Genomic DNA, 14452 nt, shown 5'->3' with positions numbered 1-14452 from the left:
TTGTTATGTCACATGAAGTCTTTAGACATTTGGCAAAAACACCCCGCACAATAGAAGGGGAGTGGAAGAAGCAAAGAAACCAAACGAGAGATCGAGCTGAATCCCATCAGCTGTCGGGGCTCAGCTGTGTTTCGATGTCAACTCGACAGATTGGACACTTCCTGCTGGTGGCCAACCACTGGTCCACGCAGCCCTGGTGGAAGAGGTGCATGCAGGGAAGTCTCCTGCAGAAACAAGAGGCAGATGAACATGGGGTCAGTGAGGATTCTCATGGGTGTGCGTGAATTCCTCTGAGCTGACAATTGTGTTCACATTCAGGGGAGAGTATCATGTTGTACAAGACTTCTGTTCAGTCACTGGTCTCACATGCTTCTGCGACAGCTGAGCTCCTGCATGCTTAAAAGCGACGCTCTTTTTTTTTTTTTCTAAGCTGAGGGCTCTAATGCTAAGTACACATCGGGCACATTCAGGAACACACCAATCAAGCATTCTTGAGTGTGTATGGCGTTCACACTGGACTGTTGCGACCCGATACTTCCAGTCATAGAGGGTTGGTGTAAAATGTTTTGCTCCAAACTTTTTATTTCACAACTCTAAATGCGTATTTACAAGTGTTTACATAAGGTACGTTTCATACAAGTCACGTGTGGCGCGTTCAAGAATGTGCTGTATTCATGTACAGCCGGTGGTGTTCACACCAGACAAGCAGGTGGCGGTAGGGATGGGCTTCTTTTGTTTTTTTACTGTTTACTATCGCTCACCCACCACCTACAGTTGGAAGAGGCTTGATGTGAAATGTAAAAGCGGTGCAAATTCTGCAACTCTTGCTCCAGGCTTTTATTTACAGCTCTGTTCTTATAAATGTATGAAACAAAACCGCAATTATTAGGCTGTCCCACCTGATCGGTTTTTAAACGGTTCCCTTATGAAAAGGATGTTACCCACATGTCACCACCAAATACGAGACCGTCAAGAAGTTCATCTAGTTGAACTTCCAGCATGCGATCAATGAACGGCTGATTTATACATAGAACCGGACTTAAAAAACTTGCACGTGAACGCGAGCGTCCTGAATGCAGAAGCCTGAAATTCATGTTGAAGTGCATTTAATTAGACTTTTTAATTACGCTGGAACGCAGCCAGTGTGAACGTACATAGACTTTCAATTGAAAGTGGCCACTTGAACGTGCATTTCCAATGTAGGACACCATAAAACTTTCTGTCTAACTTTGTTTACACATGAAGTCCTTGTGGAAAGAAAAGTGCTTTCCAGCTGTTAATTTTTCCAAATTTGCAAAAATTTAACCTACTTAGACCTTTTCAGGGGGGAAAATTGGTCAAATCCAACATGAATTTTATTGTATATTTTTAATGTTTGACATCCTAGATTTGGTTTGAAAAAATCAAAGAAAAATGTTTTTATGCTGTTAAAGGAGACATTCAAGGACCTCAAATAACAACTTTAGATGTTTAGTTGATTGAACTTTTGTAGGTCAGATTGTGCAAAAAATGTTTCTAATGGATCTGCAATCCACACAATGAAAGAGATGTTTAATATATTCTTAGAAATATTGAGAAACTTAGTTTAACGTTTATTCTAAAGGTTGAATTTGGAAAAAAAAAACGTAAAAAATGCAAAGAATATAAAACTTCAACATCATTGACGCATTTCAATTGTTCAGTTTTTTAAATTTCTCTAGAAGTAGCTTTTGTGCTTTTCCGATTCCTTTACATTTTCAAACATTACACCCAAAGAAGTTCATTTGTTTGATAAAATATTTGTGAGGTATATGCTTTTGAACTTCACAGGGTTCTCTTGTCTTTTTTGAGCAGAAACACAGGATTCTGTTCTTCAGGGAAACGGGACTTCAGAGGTTGATTTAGAAGACGTTTTGCTGCTTATTGATTTTTCACTGCTTGAGCTGAATGACATAGTGCCAAGCACTTAAGGAGGAATACTCTTCAGCTGAATCAGAACTGAAGAAAATAGTCGGGTTTGCAGCAAAGCATCTTCTGGATCAACCTGTAAAGACCCACGCTGATGAAAATTATATTGTTGGTGTTTTTAATGTGTTCTTTTGACATTTTTCGGATGATGGAGGACATATATAAAGACAATTAAGCTTAAATTTGCATTTTTTTTTATTCAAGTCACGGGGAAAACAAAAAAATGTCATTTAAAAAACAGTGTTTTGTTATGTAGAAAATATGCTGGGCGGATACATACATTTCTGTGACCTTTATCTCATTAGCATGATCAAATATGTCCTCATAAACCCATTTTATATAACTTGGTCCATGTTTTCTACCCTGTAGTGCATTGTCATTCCACTAGGGGCAGTAGAATGGCTTTTCCTGCTTATTTCAAAATGGCTGCCTCCATGAAATCTCCAAAACACTTTTAGGGTAAAAGTTTAGCAAAATTTTAAAACTTTATTGTCAGAAAAACTCCTCTTTTGCTATAATTTTTTTTAAGTGACTACTTGCTGTATTGAAATAATTCAAAATGTGTTGATAATTCTTTCTTTATAGTACAGTTTGTTTATTAAATTTGAGACAGTGAGTAAACAAGGTGCTATTTTTCCTGAAAAGTTACCAAAATCACCCATAGATCACAATTTATGTCATCTATATCTCTTTATAAAAAAATATGTTGGAAAGCTTTTCCTGTGGGTTTCCTTTAAGGATTTAAAAACATCTTATTTCCTAAAAAATTGACATTTCTGTCCATTCTGTGATTATAGAGTGCTTTACAGGGTTAAAATTTAACTATAGTCCTGATCTGCCTTTTCTTTTGACACCATAATTTACAGATTTAAGATAAATCCCTCACCTGACGTCCTCTCCATCCTCCAGCATGGACAAACAGATGGTACACTTTTCATCCACATCTGTTTCCTCCTCTTCTTCACCAATCTTCAGCTGCAGGGGCTTTCTCTGTCAGGTTACGCAGACATAAATAAAGTGCCAAAAAATAAAATAAAAATGGACTGCTTTTGTGTCAGTGAGATCTTGTTTGCTGTCACACCTTCTTATACTTGTGAGGAAATGTGAATCTCTCGATGGTTGTCTGTACAGCTCCTCTGCTGACACTTCCAAGTCGGTCCTCCAGCTGCAAAAGCTCCTGCACAAAGGCAGTAATGTTCAGTATGAAAGAGCACTCAACACACAGCAACTGAGGTGACGCTGCTTCAGTTTTCAAGGTCAGAAAAGCACCTTAAAGCTTTCATCTTAAGCAAGAACCAAATTGGTCTAAAGCTTGGAGACAGCAGCTAAATTTACCCAGAGCTAGAATAGAGTTACAGCAGAATGGCACTGTGTCACATGAGAATAAAGTGTTTCAAACAAATTTAGAAACAGATTCACCTCGTAACTTTCCCGCACAGCAGTGGCATGCCTCGAGGGATTCAGACTTTGAAAAGCCAACAGATGCAGCTGTGGGTACGGGTAGTTTCGGATTTCATGGACAACCTATTAAAACAAAAAGGATTTTGTTACTTCCTTCACACTTGTGAAGAAATTAAGGTCACATTTGTTTTATGAATTATAGTATTCATGAATTGCAGGAGGTAAAACCAGCGTACCAGTTGAGAAGAGGAAGAGTTCCTGGGGAAGTGGTGCATTCGAGGGGAGACCAAATAATGCTGATAGTGCTGAGGAAGCTGCTGAAGCTGGTACTGATGAGGAAGCCCGGCATCTACGCTGAGATCCCTGAAGAAGGACAGGTGTGTGACAAAAGCTGCATTATGACTCACGCCAGACAGTGTGACAGATGGATAGGCGCAGAGATAAACTGGTGGGATAATTTCTCCTCTCTGCAGGACTCATTAGTGTCAGACAGACTCACCAGTCGGTGCCTTCTGCCAAGTACCGTGGCTGTTGAGATATTGGTGGGGGGACATGGAGCGGAGGGGAGTATTCATAGCCTGATCGCAGTCTGTGGTTCTGAGGAACCCGATCCTGTGTTCTTCTGAAATTGAATGGTGTTGGGTTTTATTTTTCCCTGCCTGTGCATCTCTATTTGTGTTTACTGTAGCTGAGTGACTACCTGGAGTGCGGGAGGATCCTGCGGTGCTGCGCCTCCAGGAGCTGCTGCTGGATGAGGTATTGCTGGTGCAAGGCCTGAGGTAGGAATGAGGGCCACGAGGGCCACATCCTGAAACTGAGGGGGTGCGAGTAGGGCAGTGAGGTGGTGTGTGGGGGACAGGTGGGCGGCCAGGCCTGTCTGTGGGGGCTGGCTGGCAGTTCCCAGAGAAAACTCAGATGTGATGGGTGCCTGTGGAGCGCCCAGGTGAAAGTGTCGGCAGGAGGTTGCATGACTGTGCTGATGCCTGCTGAAGTGCACGCCTACGGAAAATCAAGGGAAGGGATCAGATTCAATGAAAAACACCAAAACAGAAGTAGACGAAAACACAAGACGTGACAGACAACACAACATGGATGACACGGCAACTTGGCCTTAAGACTTGGACTTGAGATACACACGAATCTTAAATGCCAGGACTTGAGATTTAACCTTTAGATCTTGTAAAAAATTATATTTTAAATATTTTTTTCACATCTTGTGACAATAGAAAGCTAATTTTAAACCAAAGACTTGTAACTCTTCAAAAGTAATAAGCCCCGACCCTTTATTCTTAAATTAGAACCAAACCTGAAAGCATCAAATGTTGCAGTTCCTCAAATGACCACTGGAGGCTGGTTTCAAAAGGAAGCAAGTCCCCATCGACTCCCATGGTAAAAGCTCCATCTTTACTTTAAAAACAAACATGTACATCGTGGTTTTAAAAAATTGTTTGTATTGTTTTATTTTTTATTCATGACAGCTGTGCCGATGTGTTCATTTTATTTTATTTTTTATAGCATTTGCACTATTTCATTTCATCTAATTTAGCATCACTTTGAAGATTTTTTTTTTAAATTTAGAATAAATTCAGACATGAAGGGGTTAAATCATCTATTTTGATTATATAAGGACTTAAATTAGTGTTTAATCAAATACTAGTTTTTGATTGACAAGAAGATAGACTTAAAAAAACTATCACATAACTAACCTTTTAAAATCCATTTTTTTTACTACATTTTCTCCAATCTTGTTGAAATTGTCTGACTAAACTAGTCTACATATCCGACCCACTCCAGGCTTCAATCTTGTTAAAATCCTATGGATTACATTAAAAATCGAAATGACATAATATTTATAATTCACAAATAGACTAATTGACCAATCTCTTCATTGAACATGAAAAAAGCATTCATTTGGTCTAATTCCGAAAGCTGAGAGAGGCTCTAAATTACATCTACCCATTAAAGTACCATTTAACCACAGATTTTCCATAAAGTCCAATAAAAAGAAAATACGCCTTTCTCATAAAATCTAATCCCTCCATTTCTTTCCTCCCCGCGCTTCATTTTGGAGACAAAGCCGATGTGAGAGTGTCTCGCATCCTCGTTGAGCCACTGGTGTTGATTTACTCCAAAAAAAGTAAAAGAAAAAAAAATCAATAGTAATTTCTGTTAGTTCAAAGAAAGAAAAGCTGCTGAGAGGTGAGATAAATAATTGCTGCTCAAACTTTTCATTTCAGCTGTACAACTTTCAGGATCAGATTCTTGGTTTATGGTGCGTTCAGAACCGCAGTCAATTTAAACGTTTACCACAAGCTAAGTAAAGGTGTAGAATTGTTGAGGATAAGTCAAGATTTGCCTGGTTGCCAAAGTGTACAACCTATTTCAAATTTAGAGCTTGATTAGGTTAAATAGCAGATAATTTGAGAAAATAGATTTTAAAAAGTGTTGAATTGAATCTGCAAGCAACATTGTATGGTTCACAGGTGCTAACCACCCCACCCAACTTCTACTCATCTCACTCCTGATTAGCGAGAGTGGTTGCCATAGAAATGTTGACCGACTTGGACCAATCACTGCTTTCTAATGTAATCTGGTTCCAACATGGCGACATCTACATCACGGAAAAATGGTGACCGAATTAAGCTAATTTCTTTGGAACCAAAGGTAAGGCTTTTTCTGTGAGTGATATCACAGGGTTTTTATCCATCTCTATATACTGTTATTTATTTTACACACACCCCACTCTCCTCTTCTACCCCTCTCACCCTGGTCAGAGCTGCACAGGACAAATTCATGAAAAATAATGCTTTTTTCAAAATGGTGGCTTTTCTGTTAGTTTTATCTCCATAGCAACCATTTTACTTTTGGATCACCTGGAGGTAACAAACAGGTCAATAAAGGTTTTAGAAGAATCCACAAAAGTAAATTTATAAATTTCCTTGGCAACAGAGGTTTTTTTGTTAACCCTGCCCACATTCCTATTATGCTGTATGTTATATTGTTCTGCTCAGGTTAAGCCAACGATTCCTGTATTAAATGTTCTGGTGAAAAATGTGCGAGCAACAGGGGAATGGCACCTTTCCAAATCGCCACTCTAATGTAGCCAAAACCCACATCTTCTAGAACCAACATTTTTCCCCAAGTAGCTTCCAATGATGCTCAAACCATCATGAAGTAATAGATCAAAATCCCTAGGAGGAGTTTGAATTGGAATTTGGGACTAAAGGTGAATTTTATTTTTAAAAACTCAAGATGGCAGCCACTACCCAAGGTCAAAGGTCAACATAACTTGGTTGTGGTTGTAGATTTAACTCTGTAGCATGTCTCTGAACTTTTTGGCCACATTTGTATAAGAAAACAGTTGGGGTGGGGTGGGGGGTCCACTTTACCCATGACTAATTGTCACCAGGTACTAGATGTATGCACATTTTAGTTTTTGGGTATGTGACAGGGCCAAAATTTTTGCTTGAAGGCACAGTAGGAAAGAAGAATTCCATAAACAATGTGGTCCTTGCAGTCCAGAGTTCTCATCAGACTAACCTAAACAAATCTAAATTAGGATGAATTGAGCTTAATCTAAATTAATCTTAACTAAACTGAGATAACTAGTAGTTGTAATGACAGATATATTTGGAACCACCTAAGCTAAACAAATATGCATGTTTTCCAAAAATATTCAACTGCTTCTTTCATTTGTACTAACAGTAATCCGTGGTTTAGCTTGATATGAAAAGCCGCAGAAGCCACAAAAGCTAAAAAATTCAGCAGAAACATTAGATTGGTTGCTTAAGTCCTAACAAAAATGATCTCAGTCTGAGGCTCATATATCAAATGATTAGCCTCTGTGCCCTTATCAAGCACCAACAGCTGACATGAATAATTAACACAATGCTGCAGAGCTGCAGGATATGTTAATTATGACATCACCAAATGCATGAAAATAGCAGACTGGTGCTGGATAGACTCCCATCCGAACACCTTCACCTCAGCGCCGCTTTGCTGCACAGGCAGCAGCCCCTCCCCCACAACGTGGCCGCAGTACGCCATGTAAATGACGGAGCAAGGGCCCCGCCCACCTGCTACTGCAGCACTCTGGCATGAACCCTTCCCCGAGCTCCTTTTGTTTCACACATATCACACACCTCCCCTCTACGTTTTACTCCTGTCCTCTGCCGGTGCACTCGTTTATCATCTTTAGCTGTGCTCACAGGCGGAGCCTGCGCCATGCATGCAGCTAAAAAGGAAAAAGCAGGTGTAAAGACCCCCGCATGGCCCACACTTCAACACTTTTCACTGACCTTTTCCCCCCCTGTGCCTCGGATTGATAAAGACATGGTCATTTGACTGCAGCAGCTGCCCATGAACATGTGCGTCGCAGCTGCCCTGTCATTTATAAATCTGTCGCTGAAGCTAGCAGGGAAGACACTCATAAACGACCTTGAATCGCTCACACAATTTTGTTTTTGAACTATTTTAGGCAGCATTCAAATTAGCACGTTTGTTTCTAAAAGAAAAATAAGAAATACTCCCTTTGGTTCCCCTGTGTTTGGCCCAATGGTCTGTTTGCATTTACACTGTAAGGATTCACTTGCAAAAACCGAGGCAGAATCTGAATCCCTCTTCTACCCCTACTACTTCTCCCTACCTCTATATTTAAAGAGGACCTGGTGGAAGACAAGATGGTGGCTGAAAATCGTTAGCCGGAAACTAAAATTCCCAAATATCATTAGCCCGAGCCGGAAATTCCATAAGCTTTTAGAGGTGAAGCCACTTTTATTAAAGACCAAACTAGTGTTTACGTTTGACCGCAGTTAGCTTAAACCTTTTACACGACAAATAGAGAACAGTTTATTCTGTCACAGAGAAAAGCGACTTTGCACCGGTATATAATGCTTTATATTAGCAATGTGTTGCATATTGGCGAAAAGCCGTTTTAAACAGTTGCTTACCAGCGCGAAACCGCTTTTCTTTCTAGATCAGCTAATTTATGTTGACCATGTAAGATGTTACGTATGACAAAGAGCATTGGAGGTTTTGACAGAGACGCCTCAGGTGTTAAAGGCCCAAAACTTAAACCGTAACTAAAACGTAACTGTTAGGGTCGCAGTTATATTTGTCCGTTTCGACCAAAATAAGAATATTTTTGACCGAAATGTGTGGCGTGCGGGGGTTCAGATGTTCTAGTTCTTGACTTCTTTCAGGCTAAAGCTTTTTCAGCCGCCATCTTGTCTGCAACCGGGTCGTCTTCTGTGAGAGCTCACTGAAGCTCTGTCAATCAAAGAAGAAAGATTGTCCTGTTTCTTGGTCTTTGCAAGTGAATCCTGGTGTGGTTCAGAAACAGTATGTCTCCTTTCTATCACACCTGCCAAATGATTCAGATTACTGGAAATTTACATTGACATTCTTTCGAATACCATAACTCTTTAACCAATTGCCCAATTAACGTAATTCTAGTGGATTCTGAAGTGTAGAAAAGCAATATTTTACAATAGTGAAGTAATTAAGCAACCGACATTAAATTAGCTGATTCACGTTGATTGTATGAACAGTCAAAGAATATCTTATATTGTTGCTAAAGTTTTCAAACACAACAAATGAACGTTTTGTGTGACCATTGATTCTTGCTTAAACTGGACGGTTTAATCTTCAGGAAAGCGCATAAATAAAGTCACCTGAAGTCAACTCGTCCACCTTAAAAGGTCTTGGTTCTCCTGTAAAAGAACCCTGTGACCGTTTGGATTTTGACAGACTGTATCCAGCTAACGAACTAGCAAGAGCAAAACAAATCCTCAAGTAAATATAACCTTTTGAATTGTATCGAACAAAGTAAAGTACGGTACACATCAAAAGATGTAATTAAAAGAAATGCAAAAACCCGTCAATAAGACCATGTGTCTGTGATCAAATATTGATTCGATAGATTTTAATTTACAAGTCAAGATATCATTCAATTAAAATATTTTTGAAAACTTTTCATTCTAAGAGATTTTTCTTGTTTTATTTTCTGTCTTATCAACATTATTTTATGGTATAAAAAGCCCATCTGGGGACAAATGCTGAAAAATTAGCTCTTGCTACAAGCATGAGGATATGGGCATGGGACTGCTGCTTTGCCGTCTATGTTTTTATATCAGTCTCTACTAAATAAATAAAATTTAATAAAAAAAAGTTTTATCAGAATTATTGATTTAAACTGAACAAGACTGGGAGTTTCATTGCCCTGATCATCAATTTTTACTTTGAAATCTTACAGAAAATCAGTTTTTTACCTGAAAAAGAAAATGTAAATAATGTATTTTAAATAAGGAGTTGTGAACTTGACCAATTCATTTTTTTAGATAAGCCCTCTTTGTCATTATAAGTTAGCAAGAGCAAACAAGTTCTAGTTTTTCTTCTTGGTTTCAACCAACCAAATTCTGAAGTGTATGAGGAAATCACAGTTTTACATTCAAGAAATGTTCTCAGTAATCCCTGCTTTAAGTCAACTAAATCAATTATTTGAATCTTGTATTGATTCAAACACTAAAAGATGGATCCCATTTAAAAATCCACAAAAAGAAAAAAAAAACACAGTTTGGGGTCAAATGTGATGAAAAAGTACCAAAGAAAAAGCTAAAACCAAAAACAATTGTAAAAATCTCTACTTCCTTATTTTCCAAAAGGGAATTAAAAAAAAAAAAATTTTGTGAAAAGGATCCACAAAATTTAAGCTCAAACCTGACTGGTGTCGTATCTACATTTTGATAGACATGTGACTCACTTGTTCGTATCTTTGATTAAAAACCAGTTCTCTGATCAGAAACCATCAGCTGGAAACGTGGATTTGTTCTCTGGTTCTGAGATAAAGCTGAGATCTGCTTCAGAAAGAGGATTGTAAATCTCAGGATGCAGGAGAAGTTGGGTTTTCCATTCCAGGAACAGTTTCCATGGCAACCGATTTTTGAACTTAACACACTGAGAGGCTGGTGTTCTTCAACAAACTGAGTAGTTCTCTTCAACTCTTGCTCTTCTACTTGTCCTAAAGTAGCTTTGTCATACTTATAATGATCTGGACTTCTATTTAAAAAAGTATTTCTACATGCTATAAGAGTTTTGCATGTCTATACATTTAGTTCAAATATTGAAACTTTTAAGATGAAAGAATGAACTCTAAAATTGTTATTACAACTCAAAATGATAAGATTTTGAAATTTAAAGACCTGCTATAGGATTTTAAAAGTGTCAAAAATCTTGTGTCGTTTAATAGGACATAGTTTCTGCTGAGCACCAGCTTAGAACTATTAGAAATACCTCTGTTGTGGGCGGGGCTGCAGGCGCAGGGCAACCCCGCCCCCTCTTTTTCCTCTAAGTTACAGAGAGTTCTCTGTTTACAGCTAGCTTACACACCTCCCAATCGAACATTACTAGAGCAATAATTATTTTCAAATTCCGATTTGATAGATCCATCCGGGCTTTTTATCTTATCTTTGGGAACATTTGTGTCCAGAAATTAAGGGAAAAGAAATGAAGTCCAGCCTTGTTATTACCATTGATTTTTCTTTTTGGCACCGGCACCAATCTGTGTGCTGGGATTAAAATAGACCTGCTGGTCTTGCTGTTGTGAGTCAGAGTTGTGAAGCTTGATCTGTGATAGTTCTTGTCCCCCTGTAATAAGCTCGACTGTGACTGAGCGTGACCAACTATTTTACCCCCAAGGCGTCTTTGAGACTCTATTAACATCCAAACAGAATGTCTCAGAAAATTATACATGTTTTTTTTAATTACTTCAATCAATTTGAAGCTTTAGGGTTATTTTGAAGAACCTGAAAATCCTGGAAAAGTGAGTTAAGACATTGTTCAACTTTATACCTTCAAGGAATCCACAGTAACATGTGTACTATAAGAAAAATATGACTTTTCCCACTTATACCGACTTCTGTGTTAACACCAATGAGCACCAATGAGTGGATGTGAGGGAGGCAGTTTCCATTTGAAGTGAATGGATTTAGAGTGAATGACAGTGTCTGATCGGGAAATATCAATGTTTTTTTGTTTTTTTATAATGCTGTGGATGCTCCAGCTCCAAAAATAAGGAGAGCAGAAACTTGAGGAGACTGTCAAAGACAGCTGGAAAATGAGAGCACATAGAAAGTGAGGGGACCGTCTCAGTGACAGCACGGTGTGGGGAGGAGGAAGAGGAGGAGGAAGAGGGAGGGAACACATGGAAATCAGCAAAAAGCACACTGAAGGTTAGGAAGAGAACTAGTCTTTATTGGAAAAATATTAGTGAGTTTGGCACTGTGTGATAAACGTAATAATAGGAGTAATATAGCCTACATAACCATAGTACCATGCAAATAAAAAAGGCCCGACCATGCTCTTCGTATAGGGTTAACAGATAAGCAGCATCCAATGAGTAGATGTAGATGCTTACAGCACATTTCAGTAGAGCAGGGACATCTCTAAACAAAGATTACATTGGAATCTGCTGTTCAATGTGGAAAAAAAACAAAAAGCATAAAAAATGACCATGCATTAGGTTCTAATACAAAGAACATAAGGTAGAAGAATCACAACCAAAAGAAGAAAAAACATTTTGATTCTAAAAAAAAGGATTTCTACAGCAGTGCAGGATATAAACATTCCTGTAAAGTGGATAGCATTCTGGAAATAGGTTCTCAAAAGAGAGGAGGAACTGAAGCTTTTTGTTGGGAAATCAATTCAAGACTAAAACCAACTGCTGTACGCTGTAATAACTGGTGCAGCGGACCATCAAAAACCACTTCAGTTGTTGGGTTTAAGCACAGACTGAATATGAGAACTGGACTGAGTGACCCCTCCCCTTTCGCGTTCCAAACAGGAAGTACCCGCTGGCTCCAATAAGCCAAAATCTCATAGACTTCAATACAGAAAAAAACAGCTATTACTCATTTTTAGAATAACTATTCTTGCTTTGAACATGTTCTTGCTAATCATACATTTTTTTCACTATATTTTTTCTTTATTGCTAGTTTTAAAGTTATTATCAGACCAATCAGAAGCCTCAATAGCTGGAAGTAGTCTCACGTTAAAATGTTTGATTACGATTGTATCCGAATTCCTTCACTACTTAGTGCACTATTTAGTGTGTTCACCATTTGGTAGGGGTGCCCAAATCTACAATTCCAAAATCGAGTGCCCCAGAAATTTCCCAGAAGTCTTTGGAAAAAACTAGCGTGCAACGATGCTCGCTACATTTGTGATTATAGAACACAATGCATTGCATTTGAATATTTTTTGCAAAAAAAAATGTGTTTAATCATCATCGAAACACTGTGCAGTCATAGATAGATGTAAAATGTTCGTATTGATTAGATTTTCACTTTGAAAAATCGGTGATTTCATATCTGGCGTTTAAAACAATGAAAGAAAAGTAGCGATTATGGTGTCTGCATTGCTTTTAAAATCCAGGGCACTAGATAGTCCGGCATTATTTTGTTTTTTTAAGTAGTGAGAGATTAGGGTGGAAATTTGGACATAGCCTATAATTCCAAAATCAAGTGCTTTAAAAGTTTCCCAGAAGTCTTTGCAAAAAACTTGTGTGCATCTATGCTCAGTACATGGGCGATGCATTGCGTCTGGCAATTTCTTTTTTATGTACATTTTTTTTTATAAATTATCCAAGTTTCATTATCAGAACACTGTGAATTTGTACATATAATTAGGAAAATTTTTATATTTTTTAGGTTTTTACATCTGTAAATGGCTGATATTATATTTGATGTTTAAAAAAAAGAAATAAGGATGGTTTCTGATCCTTTTAAAATCCAGAGCACTGGATAATCCTACACTGTATAGTCTTTTAAGAGTTAGGAAATATCCTTATGTGGCCCACTTTCAAGTGGAAGGGGCGTGGCCTTCCAACAAGCTCACTCCTTATTGGGTAGAGTAGTTGGTATAGAAATGTTGACTCAGACCAATCGGTTACTGGAATTATCTAGTTCCAACATGGCGACTCATTTCATTAAAGCTGGAAGTATGCCGTTTCTATGAGTGACGTCACACTCAGTCAGTCCAGTTTTCATATACAGTCAATGGCCTCAAGGGAGGCCCTTTATTTACAGCAAATTCAGGCACAGTGCACCTATATTTTTTAAATGCAAATGGTGGAGGCACTTCTAATTAAAGCAAAGGATCAAAATGTATCCACTTTACAGAAATTTACAGCAGAATGTCGTCTATCCACACTGAATGGGAGAATCACAATGACAGCCTGCAGTAATTAAAAAAAAATAACAATGCTACTATGGGTTATTTGCTAAAGAGCAACGTGACAGTTTAAATAAAGACAAACTGTTTTCTACAGAAAGTGTTATTCTTTAGTCTGTTACACAGAAGGATACGGCATGAGTGGGAACTCGGTTTTAATGCCAATGTCGTCTTCAGATGGAAAGAGGAAATGAGGTAGAAGGGGTTCACAATACAGCTAGATGCAGAGAACAGGCAGAGGCTACGGCAGACAGCAGCAGATGATCGTTAGCTACACAATGGAGGGGGACAAAGGTCTGAGAAATGCGGAATGTGGAGCCAGCCTCGATACTATGGAACAGGAAAAAAGAACACAAATAAAAGCACAATGAAATCATTGGTGCTACTGCATGTAGTTTCTAACAATGCTCGTGTCAAGTCACTACTGTTATTATTACATAATCAACACAGATGGCCTGCTGCGGTTTGTGTCCAATTTTTAATATTGTAAATTGTACCGCAGCTTGTTTGATCCATTTCTACGCCACAAAGGATTTGTGAATGCTAAACGGACGACAAAAATGTATATATTATATATTTTACATGATTGAATAAGGTCATATTTAACCAATTTATAAAAGTATAATTAGCTAAAGTTAATATTTTTGAGAAAATTGCGTTAAATGAATGCTAATTCGATAAATAAAACAGAAAATAGACAGCTGCGGTTTAATTTCTTGTAATAAAACATCTATTTTTAATAGCCCGTTTGTCATTAAATATATTAATTAACACAACGGTGCTTTTTAGCGGTTAATTTGATTCGACGTCGCTGCTAGCAAGACAGCTAATGTTATTTTCCGTTCGGTGTCAGCTCTGTTTACATGTCGCTTTTTTC

The 14452-nt window shown here is 38.2% G+C and overlaps 1 protein-coding gene across 1 annotated transcript in view; it reads right to left on the bottom strand.

The window, feature by feature from the left end:
* Nucleotides 1–14452, bottom strand: part of rnf165a (ring finger protein 165a) — a 16250-nt gene continuing 1798 nt past the window's right edge. Inside the window, 8 exon segments of the mRNA XM_036214549.1 lie at nt 1–224; nt 2834–2937; nt 3029–3124; nt 3367–3471; nt 3585–3711; nt 3848–3970; nt 4049–4149; nt 4151–4347. Of these exon segments, the coding sequence (XP_036070442.1) occupies nt 107–224; nt 2834–2937; nt 3029–3124; nt 3367–3471; nt 3585–3711; nt 3848–3970; nt 4049–4149; nt 4151–4347 (971 nt within the window). The 3' untranslated portion in view covers nt 1–106.

This window comes from Oryzias melastigma, linkage group LG12, assembly GCF_002922805.2.
Source record: "Oryzias melastigma strain HK-1 linkage group LG12, ASM292280v2, whole genome shotgun sequence".
NCBI lineage: Eukaryota > Metazoa > Chordata > Actinopteri > Beloniformes > Adrianichthyidae > Oryzias > Oryzias melastigma.
Note: the sequence above shows the minus strand (reverse complement) of the source record. Positions and strands in the feature narration are given on the sequence as shown.